General features: G+C 44.5%; 1 protein-coding gene across 1 annotated transcript; it reads left to right on the top strand.

Moving 5' to 3' along the window:
* The first annotated feature begins 16,206 nt into the window (after positions 1 to 16,206).
* On the top strand, positions 16,207 to 19,506 carry med9 (mediator complex subunit 9). The gene is made up of 2 exons (XM_068055737.1): positions 16,207 to 16,348; positions 18,102 to 19,506. The coding sequence occupies exons 1-2, from the start codon at positions 16,227 to 16,229 to the stop codon at positions 18,316 to 18,318; spliced, it is 339 nt and encodes a 112-aa protein (XP_067911838.1). The 5' UTR covers positions 16,207 to 16,226; the 3' UTR covers positions 18,319 to 19,506.
* Positions 19,507 to 19,793: the final 287 nt, after the last annotated feature.

The following is a 19,793-nucleotide window of genomic DNA, read 5'->3' as shown; positions in this document are numbered from 1 at the left end:
AATTAGAGTTTAAGTTTTAATAAATTTCACTTTTCTTCTTTGAACTTAAGAAAGCCTGTTTGTGCTCATTTCTTTGCCTTATAATTGGAAAGTGGTGAACAAGGATTCATCAAGGGGGAGCTCAAAACGCTGTGTTTAAAAACAAAAGCTTTTAACAATAAGACCTGGTGAAGGCTGAAAGGGAAACCCTAGACCTCTTTCTCATCCGGTAGTAACAGCCTGCAACCAACAGAAACTCCATTACATGGTCCAGGAGGGATTGAACTGAAAGTCAAGGGAATGCGACAGGCAACACTCCAGTACAAGGGAAAGCAGATATTGCAAACACTGTATTTTCTACAGAATCAAGAATTTTCTTTTTAAGTAGAAGAGCTTGTATAGACCTTCACCTTACTAAGAAAGTGGAAAAAATTAAGTAGCAAGATTCTCGGAGTCATTTCCAAAAAGACTTTCCAAAATTATTTACTGTTCTGGGAAGATTTAAGATCGATTACAGCATTACATTGAGAAAAAAATGCTAAACCGGTATGTCTTTTTATGCCTAGCAAGATTCCCACTAATGAGGCAAGTCTAACTTCAGCTAGAAAACATGACCAGATTGGGAGTTATTTCTCCTGTCACAAAGCCAAGAGAGTGGTGTTCGGGAATGGTTCCAGTTCCTAAACCTAATGGTACTCTTCACATTTGGGTAGACTTGAATCAGTTTATTAAGGCTGTGACAAGAGAAATCCATCCAATGTCCTCAGTAGATGATGGCTTGACGATGTTATCCAAAAGTATCATGTTCACAAAGCTGGACATGAATAGTGGCTTTTGGCAAGTTCCTTTGAATGAGAAGTCAAGGCTACTGACAACATTCATCTCTCAGTTCAGAAGATTTTGTTTGAATCGTTTACCATTCCTCACCTTCCACCTCCTGGAACCCCAGTCTTGGCTGTTGTGCAAGGCTCAACAGACCACTGCCATTCTAGAAACCCTTGCTGATGCACACTGAAGGGCATCGCCAGTTCTGTCCAGGCACCTGAATCACATCTTCAGCATCCTGTTTGCTTGCTCAATTACAATGATTGTGCTCATGTGGTTTCTGTTGTACCTTTCCTGGGCGTCAGCGTTTGGGCTCCTCACAGATGTCATTAGCCACATCTTCAGAGGGTAACCATTGTCTCCAAGGAACCATCCACAAATTCTGCTTCAAGATGTAGATATCTCCGGGAGACTTGACTGGCGCAGAATGAACACATCAATACAGCTTCCTGAAATCTTGCACAGACAGGCATAATGATCTTTTGGTGGTTGTAGATCAGCTGAACATTGATGGAATTGAATCCTTTTCGGTTGCTGAATATGCTGGGTGATCTGGGGGCACTTTGATTCTCACATGTTAGAGTCTATGACTTCCTGTACCTGTGGGAATGCTGCTGGAGAAAATCCAAGTGTCCGCTCATTCTTACTGGCCTCATAAGTAATTAAGTGTACATAAGTGCCAGTCCTGGCAAACATGGCATCGGTCACCAGTGAGATGCACCTGTGGGCAGCAGATGGCAAGATTGTACAAATATCACCAGCAGAGCCTTGGAAGGAGCCAGAGATGAAGAAATTAAGGGCTGTGGTGACTTTGATAACTCTTGGCAATGTGTGTCCACCTAGTCCATTTGGCAAGATGTCTTCTTCCATGAGGCTGCTAATGTCACCAACCTCCTGAAGCAATGTTGCTCAGTCATATCCATCGTACCTGGAGGGTTGGCAACCCTACTATAGAGGCTTATCTTTGTCTTAGAGGTATCTTCCATCTGACATAACAGCTGTAAGCCTTATTAAAGAACATTTTAATCTCCAGACAACGGTAACAACTTTCTTTATAGGATTCCTTAGTGCTAAAATTGCACCACAAGGCATTGAGCTACAATTGTTTACTGAATTTGCCCTCTCAGCTCATTCAAAGATGGTTAACCAAGTCTGTGCTGGGGCGATCGACTCCTGTGAGCTGGAGCTCTGTGTTCATCCCCTCTGTCCTGTGGAGCAGTAGATGGTTGAGAAGAAGGCTGCTGCTCCTCCTGCTGCCGCTCCTCCTGCCGATGCTGGTGGCATTGTGTTAATGCTCCTCTTGTTCCTTATCCGAGGTCCAAGTTAGAGCTACATAAGCAGCTCCCATGCTACAGAGAAGGTTGACAGCTGAGAATGCAGTTCAAAGGCAAAAAACTCCAAGGTAGTGGAAATGACCTTCAAAGTCTTGGAAATCACTTCCAAAGCAGTGAAATCACACTCACAGAACAAGCCCTGTGAACAAAAACCTTTCACTTAGGCAAGTAAGCAGCTATCAGACATTAGTATTTACATCATATCTTGTCTGTCAATTCCTCAGCCGCGTTAAATCCTGCTGTCCTCTCACCTTGTTTTACCTGGCGAGTTCCCATGCACACAGTTAAATTCAGAATTCAGAGTTAAATGAGCAGCAAATGAATAATTTACATACTTAACTAGCAGAGACACCTATCCCATGGGGGTTTTCCATGCACTGCAGAGTGCACGCAGGTTAAAGGCAGAGACCGGCAGGCAGTGTCAGTTGTTTTAACCTGCCACCCAGTCAGAAACCCACCCACCCGTGCAGGTTAAAATTCCACCCATGAGTGGAAACACCATTTCCAGAGATGGTTAAAGAAATCGTCAGGTGTACGCAGGTAAATCACTGGTTAATTTAATTTGCCTGGTACTGTGCTGATTCAGCCTTTTAGGACAATTTGGCTGCTGGAAATGGCATTACTTGTTACAGATAGTTATTTAATGAGTCAGCAGAGGATTTTTGGTCGGAGACTTCCTGCAAACTTCTGTTTGGATTCCTGGTGCTTGCCAACCAGAGGGGCCAACACATTGAATCAGCTGAAGAGGAAGACGTGCTGACAGAGAAGGATGAACAGGAAGACACCGAGGTTGACAAGGAACAGCAAGGCTAACCTCTCCTGCTAGAGTGAGTCATGGTGTATCATTAGTTGCAGATTCTTTCTCGTCCTCTTTACTGCCAGTGGCCCAGGATTTCAACAGGAACTGGAAAGAGGGGAAGGAGAAAATGGTTAGTGGGTAGATACAATGAGTAAATATTCAGTACAGCATCAGACTGTGTAGACTGATTAAGGGAGATAGTTAACTAAAAAGAGTAAAGGATGGTTAGAGGGCCAAGCAACGTTTCTTCTTGCCTCGCCATCTGCTACTACTCTCCCACTGCCCAGGATATCCGTGGTCACCTCCTCTGCTGATTAGAGTATCTGAAATGATAGTGTACCTCCTCTTGTGTTGCTCCTCTCCCTGGAATTTTACCCTGAAAGAAGAAAGGGAATGTGTTATTGAGTGATGTGCTGAATTTCTGCATGGTGCCTGGGTGGTATTGAGAATTCTTGGGGCCCTTAGCATCAAGAACATTCAGGGTCTGCCCAAATTCCCTCTGCCTATAGGATGAACAGTTTGTGTTGACAATTTACCCAAGCAGATTTAAGCAAAGCACAGCCTGAAATCGTCTTGTGCCACCTGTTGACATCATCAAGGTTCAATAATCTTGAGCACGATTTTAGTCAAGCAGGTGTAAGAATCTCTGGTTTGCACCTTAAGATTTCCTTGCATTTGAGCAGTGTCACTTGATAGGTCACCCATTTTTTTAATTTGGCACGAACCCTAGCTAAGGTTGTAGCTAGAAAACAGGTTTGCCCAAATAGTGCTTTATTTTTAGTTTTTGTTATTTATCCAATGAGACAAGTTAGTGCGAGAGAATTTCCCACCTTGCATACCCAAAATCAATATCATATACTTACTTCCAGGTCAAGTGTAGCATACACCAGACCTTGGTTTAACATCTCATTCAGAAGCCAGCACTCTCTCAGTACTATATTGAAATGTCAGCTGAGGTTATGTGCTCAAGCTCTGGAGTGTGGCTTGAACCCACAACCTTCTAACCTAGGGGCAAAAGAGTGCAACTAGAGAGCCACAGCTGACACCATGATGAAGAAAACAATCATGGGCCAAATCTTGCTGGAAAATAAGGTGAGGTTATGATGCATGCTGGTATTAATGCGCAAATCAACCAGACCTTTCATGGGATTAAGAGATAGGCATGAGTTGCAAATTCCAGAATCTGCTGGTCAGTTTATGCTACTCTGCTGTTTGCTTTGCACAAATGAAAAAATGCTCACCATGTTGAAGATAGCTAGCAGATGAGACACAATTTAATGTGTCATTGAATCATAAAATCATTGAATGGTTACAGCACAGAAGGCCACTCGGCCTGTCGTGTCTATGCTGCCTCGCTGCTAGAGCAACTAAGGTACTTCCACTCCCCCGCCCTTTCCCTGTAGCCCTGCAACTTTTTTCTCTTCAGGTGCTTATACAATTTCCTATTGAATGCCTCGATTGAATCTGCCTCCTGCGTAAAAAATTTTTTCCTCATTTCACTTTTGTTTTTTTGCCAATCACCTTAAATCTATGTCGTCTTCTTCTCGACCCTTCCGCCTTTGGCAACAGTTTCTCTCGATCTACTCTGTTCAGACTGCTCATGGTTTTGAACAACTCTATAAAATCTCCTCTTAATCTTCTCTTCTCCAAGGAGAACAGACCCAGCTTCTTCAATCCATCCACATAACTGAAGTTGCTCATCCCTGGAACGATTCTCATGAATCTTTGCTGCACCCTTTCTAAAGCCTTCGTGTCCTTCCTAAAGTGTAGTGCCCAGAATTGAACACATACTCCTGTTGAGGCCGTACCAGTGTTTTATAAAGGTTCATCATAACTTCCTTGATTTTGTGCTCTAGGCCTCTATTTATAAACCTCAGGATCCAAATGCCATTTTTTTCAACCTGTCCTGCCACCTTCAGCAATTTGTGCATATCTATATATATCCACAGATCTGTTTGTTCCTGTACTCCCTTTAGAATTGTACCCTTTATTTTATATTGCCTCTTCTTGTTCTTCCTACTAAAATGTATCACTTCACACTTCTGTGCATTAAATTTCATCCGCCATGTGTCCGCCCATTCCACCAGCCTATCTATGTCCTCTTGAAATCTATCACCATCCCCCCACAATTCACAATAATTACAAGTTTTGTGTTACCTGCAAATTTTGAAATTATGCCCTGCACATCCAAGTCTAAGTCCTTAATATATACCAAAAAAAGCAGTGGTCCTAATACTGACCCCTGGGGAACCCCACTGTATAGCTTCCTCCAGTCAAAAAAACAAACGTTCACCACTACTCTTTGTTTCCTGTCACTCAGACTATTTCGCATCCACGTTGCCACTGTTCTCTTTATTCCATGGGCTTAAACTTTGCTGGTAAGTCTATTATGTGGCACTTTATCAAATGCCTTTTGGAAGTCCATATACACCACATCAGTTGCATTACCCTCATCATAGAATGGTTACAGCACAGAAGGAGGCCATTCAGCCCCTCGTGTCTGTGCTGGCTCTCAGAAGGAGCAATTCACCTAATGCCACACCCCACCTTCTCCCCGTAGCCCTGCATATTCTTCGCTTTCAGGTAATAATCCAATTCTCTCTTGAATGCCTCGATTGAACCTGCCTCCACCACACTCTCTGGCAGTGCATTCCAGATCCTAACCACTTGCTGTGTTGAAAAGCTTTTCCTCATCTCACCATTGCTTCTTTTGCCAAATACCTTAAATCTGTGCCCTTCTTGATCCTTCCACCAATGATAACAGTTTCTCCTGATCTACTCTGTCCAAACCCCTCATAATTTTTAATACCTCTATCAAATCTCCTCTCAACGTTCTCTTCTCCAAGGAAAACAGTCCCAACTTCTCCAATCTATCTATGTAACTGAAGTTCCTCATCTCCGGAACCATGCTTGTGAATCTTTTTGCTGTCTCTCTAATGCCCTCACATCTTTCCTAAAGTGTGGTGGCCAGAACTGGAGGCAATACTCCAGCTGAGGCTGAACCAGTGTTTTATACAAGTTTAACATAACTTCCTTGCTCTTGTACTCTATGCCCCTTTTGATAAAGCCTAGGATACTGTGTGCTTTATTAACTGCTCTCAACTTGTCCTGCTACCTTCAATGATTTATACACATATACACCCAGGTCCCTCTGCTCATGCACCCCTTTAGAATTGTACCATTTATTTTATATTGTCTCTCTGCATTCTTTCTACCAAAATGAATCACTTCACACTTTTCTGCATTAAATTTCATCTGCCACTTGTCTGCCCATTCCACCAAATTGTCTATGTCCTTTTGAACTTCTATACTATTCTCCTCACAGTTCACAATACTTCCAAGTTTTGTATCATCTGCAAATTTCAAAATTGTGCCCTGTACACCAAGGTCTAGGCCATTAATATATATCAGGAAAAGCAAGGGTCCTAACACCGACCACTGGGGACTCCAGTACAAACCTTCCTCCAGTCTGAAAAACAACCAATAACCACTACTGTCTGTTTCCTGTCATTCAGCCAATTTTGTATCCATGTTGCTACTGTCCTTTTTATTCCCTGGTCACTGTCCCCTAACTGTTCTCCTGCTGACACACACTTGGCCCACCTCATTCCGAAGAATCAGGTGCCTCATTTCTCATTAGACTGGAAACATACTGCTGCAGAAAATTCTCCTAAATGCACTCTGGCAACCCTCGCCCCTCTCTGCCCTTTACACTACTACTATCCCAGTCTAATTCAGATAATTAAAATCCCCTATTATAACTACCCTATAGTTCTTGCACCTCTCTGTAATTGCCTTGGACATTTACTCCTCTATATCTTTCCCACTAGCTGGTGGCCTATAGACTACACTGAGCAATGCAACTGCACCTCTTTGTTCCTTAGATCTAGCCAAACAGATTCTGTCCCTGACCCTTCTGGGCCATCCTCTTTCTCCGACACTACGGTGTTCTTCTTAATCAATACCACCACCCCTCCCCCTTTCCTTCGTTTCCGATCTGTCCTGAACACCTTGTAACCAGGAATATTTAATACCCTTCTTTGAGCCAGCTACAACATCATATCTGCCTGCAACTCACCAATCTTATTTACCACACTCTGCACATTCACATACATTCACAGTAAACCTAATTTACATTTTATTACTTTCCCCCTTACTCTGAACCCACCTAATAACTTACTATTTCCTTCTCTCGTGCAATCTCTATCTCCCAGCATTCTGTGCACCTTGGGATTCCTCTCTAGTATTAGCTCCTGGTTCCCACATTCTTGCCAAGTTAGTTTAAACCCTCCCCAACCAACCCTCTCTGTTACCTCATCAAACAACTGAATCAAGTTAGTTAAGGACAATTTACCTTTAATAAATCCGTTCTGACTTTCCTAATTAATCTACACTTGTCCATGTGACTGTTAATTTTGTCCTGGATTATTATTTCTAAAAGCTTTCCCACCACTGAGGTTAAACTGACTGGCCCGTAGTTGCTGGGTTTATCCTTACACGCTTTCAGAACAAAGGTGTAACATTTGCAATTCTCCAGTCCTTTGGCATCACCTCTGCATCTAAGGAATCACAGAACAGAATCACAGAATGCACAAAATGGTTACAATGCAGAAGGAGGTCATTCGGCCCATCATGTCTGCACCGGCTCTCGGAAAGAGCAGTTCCATTCCTCTGCCTTTACTCCGTAACCCTGCACGTTCTTCCTTTTCATATAACTGTCTAATGTCCTTTTGAATGCTTCAATTGAACTTGCCTCCACCACATTCTCAGGCAGCGCATTCCAGACCTTAACCACTCGCTGTGTGAAAATGTTTTTCCTCATGTCACTTTTGCTTCTCTTACCAAATACTTTAAATCTGTGTCCTCTCATTCTCGATCCTTTCATGAATGGGAACAGTTTCTCTCTATCTACTCTGTCCGTGATTTTGAATACTTCTATCAAATCACCTCTCAGCCTTCTCCTCTCCGAGGAAAACAGTCCTAACTTCTTCAATCTATCTTCATAACTGAAATTCCTCATCCCTGGAACCATTCTCGTGAATCTTTTCTGTACTCTGTCCAATGCCCTCACATCTTTCCTCAAGTGCGGCACCCAGAATTGGACACAATACTCCAGCTGAGGCTGAACTAGTGTCTTATACAAGTTCAACATAACTTCTTTGCTCTTGTACTCTATGCCCCTATTAATAAAGCCCAGGATAGGGGATGCTTTATTAACCACTCTCTCAACCTGTCCTGTCACTTTCAATGATTTATGCACATATACACCTAGGCCCCTCTGCTGATGCACCCCCTTTAGAATTGTACCCTTTATTCTATATTGTATCTCTATGTTCTTCATACCAAAATGAATCACTTCACATTTGTCTGCATTGAACTTCATCTGTCTGCCCATTCCACCAACTTGTCTTTGTCCTTTTGAAGTTCTACACTATTCTCCTCACAGTTCACAATGCTTCCAAGTTTCATATTATCTGCAAACTTTGAAATTGTGCCTGTACACCAAGGTCTAGGTCATTAATATATATCAGGAAAAGCAAGGTCCTGACACTGATCCCTGGGGAACTCCACTACAAACCTTCCTCCATCCCGAAAAACATCCATTAACCACTACTCTCTGTTCCCTGTCACTCAGTCAATTTCATATCCATGTTGCTACCATCCCTTTTATTCCATGAGCTACAAGTTGCTCACAAGTCTGTATCAAATGCCTTTTGAAAGTCCATGTATACCACATCAACAGCATTGCCCTCATCAACCCTCTCTGTTCCTTCCTCAAAAAACTCCAGCAAGTTAGTTAAACATAATTTTCCCTTAAGAAATCCATGCTGGCTTTCCTTAATTAACTCGTATTTGTCCATGTGACTATTGATTTTGTCCCAAATTATTTTTTCTATAAGTTTTCCCACCACTGAAGTTAAACTGACTGGCCTGTAGTCGTTGGGCTTATCTTTACACCCTTTTTTGAACAAGGGTGTAATGTTTGCAATTCTCCAGTCCTCTGGCAACACCCCTGAGTCTAAGGATGACTGAAAAATTATGGCCAGTGCCTCTGCGATTTCCACCCTCACTTCCCTCAGTATCCTTGGATGCATCTCATCCCTGGTGCTTTATCCACTTTAAGTACAGACAGCCTATCCAATAGTTCCTCTTTATCAATTTTAAACCCCTCTAGTGTCTGATTTACCTCCTCTTTCAACATTGCCTGTGTTGCATCTTCTTCCTTGGTAAAGACAGATGCAAAGTATTCATTTAATACTTCAGCTACACCCTCTGCCTCCATGTGTAAATCCCCTTTCTGGTCCCTAATTGGCCCAACTCCTCCTTTTACCACCCTTTTACCACCCTTTTACTATTTATATGCTGAGAGAAAACTTTGGGATTTCCTTCAATGCTAGCTGCTAGTCTCTTTTCATACTCTCTCTTTGCTTCCCTTATTTGCTATTTCACTTCCCCTTTGGACCTTCTATATTCAGCCTGGTTCTCAAAATATTTTCTACCTGGCATTGTCATAAGCACGCTTTTTCTTCTTTATCTTAATCTCTACCTCTTTTGTCATCCAGGGAGCTCTGGATTTGTTTGCTCTACTTTTCCCCTTCGAGGGAACATACTTTGACTGTGCCTGAACCATCTCTTCTTTGAAGGTAGCCTATTGTTCATCTACCAGTTTTACTGCCAGCTTTTGACTCTAATTTATTCACCCCAGCTCCATTCTTACCCCAATTGAAGTTGGCCTTCCCCCAGTTAATTATTCTTACCCTGGATTGCTCTTTGCCCTTTTCCATAGTCAGTCTAAACCTTATGATACAATGATCACTATCCCTTAAATGCTCTCCTACTGATACTTGATCCACTTGCTCCATCTCATTCCCAAGAACCAGGTCTAGCAATGCCTCCTTTCTCGTTGGACTAGCAACATACTGTTGTAGAAAATTTTCCTGAATACACTCCAGGAACTCTTGCCCATCACTGCCCTTTACACTGCTATTATCCCAGTCTATGTTTGGATAATTAAAGTCCCCCATTATAACTGCCCTATAATTTATGCATCCCAGTAATTTCCTTGCAAATTTGGTCCTCCACATCCTTCCCATTAGTTGGTGGCCTATAGACAACATCGAGCAATGTAACTGCATCTTGTTTGCTCCTTAGCTCTAGCCACATTGATTCTGTCCTCGACCCCTGTGGGACATCCTTTTTCTCCAGCACTGCAATGCGCACCTTCAACAATACCGTCACCGCTCCCCCTTTTTTTCCCTTTCCTATCTTTCCTGAACACCTGAATCCAGGAATATTTAACACCCAGTCCTGCCCTTCTTTGACCCAGGTCTGTGTTATAGCCACAACATCATATTTCCACATGGCAATCTGCACCTGTACCTCACCAGTCTTATTAACTACACTCCATGCATTCACATACATGCACATTAACTCTGATTGAGACTTTATTACTTTCTCCCTTACTCTGACGCCACCTAATAATGTACTATTCCCTAATATTGTGCTATCTCCCCCAGTATTCTGTGCACCTTGGTATTCCTCACTAGTACCTGCTCCTGGTTCTCACACCTCTGACAAGTAACCAGTTTTGCTTCCCTCCAATCTGAGCTCCCTCTCTGGTTCCCATCCCCTTGACAATTTAGTTTAAACCCTGCCCAACAGCACTAGCAAATCTCCCTGCGAGGATATTCATCCCAGTCCTGCTAAGATGCAACCCATCCATCTTGTACAGTTCCCATCTGCCCCAGAACCGGTCCCAATGTCTCAGAAATCTGATGCCGTCCATCCTACATCAGTTCAGCCATGTGTTCAATTGCTCAATTCTCCTATTCTTATGCTCACTTGCACGTGGGACTGGGAGTAATCCTGAGATTACTGCTTTTGAGGTCTTGCTTTTTAATCTCCTTCTTAGCTCCCTAAAATCGGCTTTCAGGACCTCATCACCCTTCTTACCTATGTTATTGGTACCAATGTGGACCACGACCTCTGACTCTTCACCCTCCCCCAGAAGGGTGTCCTGCAGCCTCTCCGTGACATCCTTGACCCTGGTACCAGGGAGGCAACACACCATCCTGGAGTCACATCTTCTTTGGCCTCCTTGTCTCGGGAGACAATGGGTAAGCCCCTGGAGGTGGTCAGTGGTTTGTGGAGCAGCGCCTGGAGTGGCTATAAAGGCCAATACTAGAGTGACAGACTCTTCCACAGGTGCTGTAGATAAAATTGGTAGTCAGGGCTGTTTCGCAGTTGGCTCTCCCCTTGCGCTTCTGTCTTTTTTCCTGCCAACTGCTAAGTCTCTTCGACTCGCCACACTTTAGCCCCGCCTTTATGGCTGCCCGCCAGCTCTGGCGATCGCTGGCAACTGACTCCCACGACTTGTGATCAATGTCACAGGACTTCATGTCGCGTTTGCAGACGTCTTTAAAGCGGAGACATGGACGGCCGGTGGGTCTGATACCAGTGGCGAGCTCGCTGTACAATGTGTCCTTGGGGATCCTGCCATCTTCCATGCGGCTCACATGACCAAGCCATCTCAAGCGCCGCTGACTCAGTAGTGTGCATAAGCTGGGGATGTTGGTTGTCTCGAGGACTTCTGTGTTGGAGATACGGTCCTGCCACCTGATGCCAAGGATTCTCCGGAGGCAGCGAAGGTGGAATGAATTGAGACGTCACTCTTGGCTAACATATGATGTCCAGGCCTCGCTGCCGTAGAGCAAGGTACTGAGGACACAGGCTTGATACACACGGACTTTTGTGTTCCTTGTCAGTGCGCCATTTTCCCACACTCTCTTGGTCAGTCTGGACATAGCAGTGGAAGCCTTTCCCATGCGCTTGTTGATTTCTGCATCGAGAGACAGGTTACTGGTGATAGTTGAGCCTATGTAGGTGAATTCTTGAACCACTTCCAGAGCATGGTCACCAATATTGATGGATGGAGCATTTCTGACGACCTGTCCCATGATGTTCGTTTTCTTGAGGCTGATGGTTAGGCCAAATTCGTTGCAGGCAGCTGTCGATGAGATTCTGCAGACATATCTGTGTGATATGTTAAAGCAGCATCGTCAGCAAAGAGAGGTTCCCTGATGAGGACTTTCCTGTTAGAGCTCAATCAGGGCAAATGCGAGGTGATGCATTTTGGAAGATCCAATTCAAGAATGAACTATACAGTAAATGGAAAAGTCCTGGGGAAAATTGATGTGCAGAGAGATTTGGGTGTTCAGGTCCATTGTTCCCTGAAGGTGGCAACGCAGGTCAATAGAGTGGTCAAGAAGGCATACGGCATGCTTTCCTTCATCGGACGGGGTATTGAGTACAAAAGTTGGCAGGTCATGTTACAGTTGTATAGGACTTTGGTTCGGCCACATTTGGAATACTGTGTGCAGTTCTGGTCGCCACATTACCAAAAGGATGTAGATGCTTTGGAGAGGGTGCAGAGGAGGTTCACCAGGATGTTGCCTGGTATGGAGGGCGCTAGCTATGAAGAGAGGTTGAATAGATTAGGATTATTTTCATTAGAAAGACGGAGGTTGAGGGGGGACCTGATTGAGGTGTACAAAATCATAAGAGGTATAGACAGGGTGGATAGCAAGAAGCTTTTTCCCAGAGTGGGGGCTTCAATTACAAAGGGACACTACTTCAAAGTGAAAGGGGAAAAGTTTAGGGGGGATATGCGTGGAAAGTTCTTTACGCAGAGGGTGGTGGGTGCATGGAACGCATTGCCAGCGGAGGTGGTAGACGTGGGCACGATAGCGTCTTTTAAGATGTATCTAGACAGATGCATGAATGGGCAGGAAGTAAAGAGATACAGACCCTTAGATAATCGGCGACACGTTTAGATAGAGGATTTGGATCGGCGTAGGCTTGGAGGGCCGAAGGGCCTGTTCCTGTGCTGTAATTTTCTTTGTTCTTTGTTCTTCTTTGTTCCGTACTTTGGTCTTCGCTCTTAGATGGGCAAGGTTGAACAACTTGCCACCTGATCTTGTGTGGAGGAAAATTCCTTCTTCTGACGACTTGAACGCATGTGAGAGCAGCAGGGAGAAGAATATCCCAAACAGTGTAGGTGCGAGAACACTGCCCTGTTTCACACCACTCAGGATAGGAAAGGGGTCTGATGAGGCGCCGCTATGCTGAATTGTGCCTTTCATATTGTCATGGAATGAGGTGATGATACTTAGTAGCTTTGGTGGACATCCGATCTTTTCTAGTAGTCTGAAGAGACCACGTCTGCTGACGAGGTCAAAGGCTTTGGTGAGATCTATGAAAGCAACGTAGAGGGGCATCTGTTGTTCGCGGCATTTCTCCTGTAGCTGACGAAGGGAGAACAGCATGTCAATGGTCGATCTCTCTGCTCGAAAGCCACACTGTGCCTCAGGGTAGACATGCTCAGCCAGCTTCTGGAGCCTGTTTAAAGCGACTCGAGCGAATACTTTCCCCACTATGCTGAGCAGGAGATTCCACGGTAGTTGTTGCAGTCACCGTGGTCACCCTTGTTCTTATAGAGGGTGATGATATTGGCATCGCGCATGTCCTGTGGTACTGCTCCCTCATCCCAGCACAGGCAAAGCAGTTCGTAGAGTGCTGAGAGTATAGCAGGCTTAGCACTCTTAATTATTTCAGGGGTAATGCCGTCCTTCCCAGGGGCTTTTCCGCTGGCTAGAGAATCAATGGCATTACTGAGTTCCGATTTTGTTGGCTGTATGTCCAGCTCATCCATGACTGGCAGAGGCTGGGCTGCATTAAGCGCGGTCTCAGTGACAACATTCTCCCTGGAGTACAGTTCTAGGTAGTGCTCAACCCAGCGGTCCATTTGCTTCCGTTGGTCAGTGATTGTGTCCCCTGATTTAGATTTGAGGGCGGCGATCTTCTTGATGGTTGGCCCAAAAGCTCTCTTAATACCATCATACATTCCTCTGATGTTTCTGGTGTCTGAGGCCAGCTGAATATGACTGCATAGGTGTTGCCAGTAGTCATTTGCGCAGCGCCTGACTGTTCTTTATGCAGCGCTTCTGGCTGTTTTAAGTGCTACGGATGTTAACTCGCTGGTCGCTTTCTTGTAGTTCAGCAGTGCAATGCGCTTAGCGGCTATGACAGGTTCCAGCTCTTCAAAGTGAGATTGAAACCAGTCTGCATTCCGCTTCACATGTTTGCCATAGGTGGTCATAGCTGACTCATAGATGTGGGCCCACTTGGTCTCTGCATCCCCTGTGGGAGTGTTTTGAAGGGCTTTTTCAAGTGAATTTAGAAATTTTTGTAACAGCTGTGGATAAGAAATTCTGCTCGTGTTGATGTGCGGGTGGCCCTTCTGCTTGGAGTGATGCAGCTTCTTTAGTTTGAGTCTAACCTTGCTGCACACCAGGGAGTGGTCGGTGTCGCAGTCCACACTGTGGAAGCTGCGTGTGGTTTGAACGCTGTTTAAAGAGGCTCGCCTTGTGACGATGAGGTCCAGCTGGTGCCAACGACGTGATCTTGGGTGCCTCCAAGAAACCTGGTGACAGGGTTTATTGTGAAAGAACAAGTTGGTGATGCAGAGGTTATGATAGGTACACAACTCAAGCAGTCTCTGTCCATTCTCATTCATCCTTCCAATGCCATAGCGCCCAAGGCAGGAGGGCCATGAGTCATGGTCGGCCCCAACCCTGGCTACAAAACTGCTGCAGAAACACCTGACACTGAATCCCCTGTCACTACTGCTCTTCCACTCCTCTTCCTCCCCTCCTGTGCAGCTGAGGCACCTGTGGTGCCACAAACATGGCTCTGACTGCATTCCTCTGAAGAACCATCACCCTCACCAGTATCCAAAATGGAGAACTGATTAACGAGTGAGATCATATCAGGGGACCCCTGCACTACCTGCATAGTTCTTTTAGACTGCCTGGCGGTCATCCATTCCCTATCTGCCTGCATGCTCCTAACCTGTGGTGTGACCACCTCCCTAAACACGCTATCCATATAGTCCTCCACCTCGCGGAGGCACAATAGTGACTCCAGCAGCTGCTCGAGTTCCGAAAAGAAAGCTCAAGCTTCTGCTGTCGGTGACACTTCCTGCAGATGTGTTTGTCCATGGTGTGTCCGTGACTTCCTACATGCCACAGGCTGTACATTCCACTCAGCAGAGCTGCCATGCCATACTTCAACTTTATAGACTGTTTATTATAAATAGAATAGCTTACCAGGTACTCACCCAACTGCTCCTTCCACTGCACCAAAGCAGGATCCAAATACTGGAGGGTTAAAACAGTAGAAAAAGCCATAGAAAAATGGAGCACCGCCTCCCCTTCATCAAACTCATCACCCACCAAACTTGAATCTCCACACTCAACTTGCAATCTGCACACCAATTGCAGACTGCACCCAGACCTCTGTATTTATACCTTTTGAAGCTGAAGCTTCAGCAACCAGATTTAACTGGTCAGGAGGTCTGGAATGCTATGGTCTAGTGCCTCCACAATTTCCACCTTTACTTCCCTTAGCATTCTTGGATGCATCCCATCCAGTCCTGGTAACTTAACAACTTTAAGTACAGTCAGCCTTTCTAATACAAAAGCAAAATACTGCAGATACTGGAAATTTGAAATATAAGAGGAAATGCTGGAAATACTCAGTAGATGTGGCAGCATCTGTGAAGAGAGAAACAGGGGTAAAGTTTCAGATCTGTGACCTTACATCAGAACTGGGAAAAATTGAAATTTATAAGTAAAGAAACAAATGATGGGTGTCATCAAAAAAAAGAGGCAGAAGTTATGATCTGAAATTGTTGAACTCAAAATTATGATTCGTTTTTATTTACTTGTTCCATTACCTTTCACCTTGCACTATCATTCCATTTGTCATTTAATCTCTCCTGCCTTCCACCCTATCACAGACCTTCCCTTTCGTTCTTTCCTCTGCACTTTCCCTGCCTTACATTTGTAAGCTCTCCCAGTTCTGACGAAGGCTCACCGACCTAAAACGGTAACTCTGCTTCTCTGCCCACAGATGCTGCCTGACCTGCTGAGCATTTCCAGCACTATCTGTTTTAAATTGCCAGAAATGTTTGATATTCCTTTGCCTCTTTGGGGATTTCACTAAAAATTTGCCAGCATTGTTCAACTTAAAAAATGATGGGAATACTCTGTCCCTCCAGTGTACCCCGTGTGTCAGTGGAACACAAGAATGCGCCGGCACATGGAGGGAGGACTGCAGCGGCGCATATCTCCGGAAGTGACATTTGTCGCATGACGCAATGCTGAATACGGTCTATTCCCTTCGGTCTATCGCCTGCTGATGACGCAGCGGGTCAGAGGTCGGGAGTCATGGCGGCGGCGGCGGCAGCGGCAGCAACAGCAACAGCAACAGCAACGGCGGGGGAGTCGAAGGTGCCGATTAAACAGGAGGACTGCTCCTTCCTGCCGATTGTCCACGACATCATTAAATGGTAAATGTGTAACTCAGTGCCTTCCACCGGGTCTGTGTGTGTCTCGGAGAGGAAGGAAGGCTCCCTATTCCGCCTCCCCCCCCCTACAGTTCTGCTATTTCCTCTCTTACTTCTTTTAATGGTCTGAGGTACATTTCATCCAGCCCTGGTGATTTATCAACTTCTCCTCCTGTGAGGTCTTTGGCTGCGATGCACTCTGCTGTGACGCCACCCTCACTGGCCCTGCAGGCGAGACGAGTGCCGTTAACGACATCCCTAGGCATCCCCTTCCTCCTGCCTGTCCATGCTCCTGAGTTGCATATGGTCATCAGAGACAACGGAGGTGCCAGCAGAAAAGGCAACTGAGAAGGATTCGCATCTGCAGCCATTGCAAGTATCCCTCTGGCTCCACATCTACCTCACCTTCTGTGACAGCCTGGCCTGCTGCCACTCTACCAATCTGTATTCCCTCTTCCACCATCTGCTTTATCACAACGAGGAAGGGCACACTGCCACCCGTCTTTCTCCGCTTTCTTGCATTATGAACTCTCTTCTGCAAAATCACAGAATGCGTGTGACTCAACTGTCCTGTCTCTGCGCTGCTCATAAGGCTGCGCCACTTTCAGCGGCCATCATTGCAGCACTCAGCCTGTTGCATGCCTTCATCCATGCTTGGCATGGCATCACCTACTAATGTTTGGCCATGGTGCTCTGGTGTGATGCTACCCTCTGTTTTGATACACACATGGCTCCTTGTTGAGCCCTGTGCATGGGTCATCCATGTGGCTGCACATGTCATGGCCACCATATTATACATGCAGTCCTGCCACTTTGCTAGCATCCTTGCCAGTCCTCACTAGGTCATTGAAGCGCTTCCACCACTGTACCCATGTCTGTGCCACGACCCTGCGCTGCACACATCTTCAGCCATCTCTAGCCAGGTCGTCTTCGTGAGGCTGGCTGACCTACACCTCCTGTCCTCTGGGAATAGTGCCTCTAGTCTTTCCCACACCGCCTGCAGGAGCACCTCCAGCGAGGTGTCACTAAAATGTGGAGCAACGCTTCCTCACTCTCCAGCCATCCCTCCACACACTGCCTTCTGCTGCACCCATCTTCTGTCTTCTCTGTATGCAGCCAGTATGAAGGATGAAAACTGCCTTTGAAAGATGGCACCTTCAAGCTTGCTGTTGGCGCTAACCCACACCCACCACCAGTTATTGGTCAGCTCCCCTGCATGCCTGCTGTGAATTGGCTGCATTGTGCAAGTTACCTACAGAAGTCCCACATCTGCGTGTGCGGGCGCATATCCAGAAATACCTCTGGCATTGGGATATCGAGCCAGTTGGCAAAGTTGAGTCCCTGGTCTTTGAATGGGAATTGAGTCTCGGACTTTCCTGGTCTGTAGGTTAGTACCACAACATGTGGTTTACTTGCTCGCTGAGCCATCATATTGTTTTTGATATCTCTATGCCCTTTCCTTGTTGCGGTGTATTACAATATGGCTAGGAATTGTTAGCAAACCTTAATATTATATTTTAGATATTGCTGAACTATTGCAGTATTTTATTCATACAGTAAAGCCTAAAAATTCCTTTTGAAATAAAATGCAATGACATTTGCTGAATTGATATAATAATGCAATCCATTATGTGCTGATTATTATGGTTATGCTACACATCCAGTAATTTTGTTTAATGTTGCCATTGTAAACATTTTGTTTTAGAAAAAGTATTCGATATAATGATTTGTCGACTGGTTTTATTGTTGAGTGCAGCATGGACAAAGACAGCCAAGATGTGCACCAAGAGCTGAATAAACTGAAGACCAAACTGCAGGAGACCCGGGAAATGATTTTGGCGATGCCTGGGATTGATGTTAGTCCTGAACAGCAGCAGCTGCAGCTTCAGAATTTGCGAGATCAAGTTCACACCAAGAATGAACTTCTGCAGAAGTACAAGAGCCTTTGCATGTTTGACATCCCCAAAGCATAGGAAGTGGCCATGTTGCAGCATTAGAGAACATTTCCATTCTGGATGCATATTTTTATTGCTGAGTTCATAACTACAGAAATATGGGCAAGATTGTAAGCTTAACAATGGTTTAATGAGTGTACTTTCTTTGAGTTATAAACCAATTGTGAAGTTAGTACAATGTGTAACTCTTATCAATCAGAATATACGTCCATTGTTTTAGCTTGTGTTACTGGTAAGACTGTTGAGAGTATGTAAGAAGAAGTGACATCTTTACAAATCTGCAATCTATTTGCACATGAAGTTACTTGCTGTATTAGCAATGAACTAATGTGGATTTAGTCAGCTGAAGCATGAATTCAGATTAAGCATATAGTTTTCCAGCCAAGAAATGGAATGCAGAAGGCCATTGCTGGAGAACCGTGGCTCCTTCTCCACTTCCATATTGTCTTTTAACAGTGTGTTTGTGACTTGCAGTTGAAGTTGTGTATGCTTTTTGCATCCAGAAACAACACAAAAAAAAATTATGCCTTTATGCCTCCAGCAACCGGTTAGCTGGATATTATGAAAGTGGTTTGGCATTCAAAATTGGTAAACAGATAATTAGTTCAAGAGCAATTAATTGGTGTTGAAGTTTGAATCTGGGCTGTTGACTGAGTTTCTGCTGAACGATCTGTATTACTGACCATTTAATAAAACCTTGCCATCTGATCTGTCTGACACAAAGTAGCACTACGGTTTAGTGTTGGTAGAGGAAAATGCCAATTTAATAATAACTAATAAGTGAAGGGATAATGTCTAGAATGCTTCAGTTAATCATTAAAACTTTCTTCTAGTCCCATTCACGGTTTTGAGCTTCGTGAACTATGATCCTTTTGGGTGTGTGGTTCCACATATGTTATTTATTGCTGCTCTTCATTTAAGAAACTATCCTGGTTAGTATGATGGCATTTCTCCCCATTTCAAATGGATTGTAAAGGTAACATACTAACCATGAAAAAAACATCTTTGTTTTTCTTCACAGGGAGCACATTAGGTCCTCTTGTATTTCAGAACTTCTCCTACACCTGATATTAATTGTTTTTGTGTTTTCCCCTTCTGCCATGTATACCTGCACTGTTGGAAATGTGTAAATTTGGAACAAATCTTTTTTTTTTTAAAGTCTTTGGAGACTTGTCAAGAAATTAAATTGTAGTCTAGTTTTCTAAATCTGTATTTTTCTCAGTTCATAATTTAAGCAGTGGTGGTTTAGACTTTGAGGGGTTAACCTTGGTTCAGTGGTAGCACTCTTGTCTCTTGGCAGAAGAGGGGTTCAATCCCCACTCCAAATATTAGAGCATTTATGTCTCTGCAGACACTGCAGTGCAGTACTGCGGGAGTGCTCGTTGTTGGAAATGTCTATCCGAATGAGATTATTAGACACTGGTTGTTTTTGCTTAAACATTACTCAAAATAATAGGGTTCACACCATTAAGGTAGACAGTCCCAGATTTATT

The sequence above is a fragment of the Heterodontus francisci genome, chromosome 24 (genome assembly GCF_036365525.1).
Source record: "Heterodontus francisci isolate sHetFra1 chromosome 24, sHetFra1.hap1, whole genome shotgun sequence".
NCBI lineage: Eukaryota > Metazoa > Chordata > Chondrichthyes > Heterodontiformes > Heterodontidae > Heterodontus > Heterodontus francisci.
This window is presented reverse-complemented; position numbering and strand designations above follow the sequence as displayed.

Coding starts and splice junctions, on each gene's coding strand:
- med9 (XM_068055737.1), top strand. CDS start 16,227: ATGGCGGCGGCGGCGGCAGCGGCAGCAACAGCAACAGCAACAGCAACG. Junction 16,349..18,101: donor GTCCACGACATCATTAAATG/GTAAATGTGTAA, acceptor TGTTGAGTGCAG/CATGGACAAAGACAGCCAAG.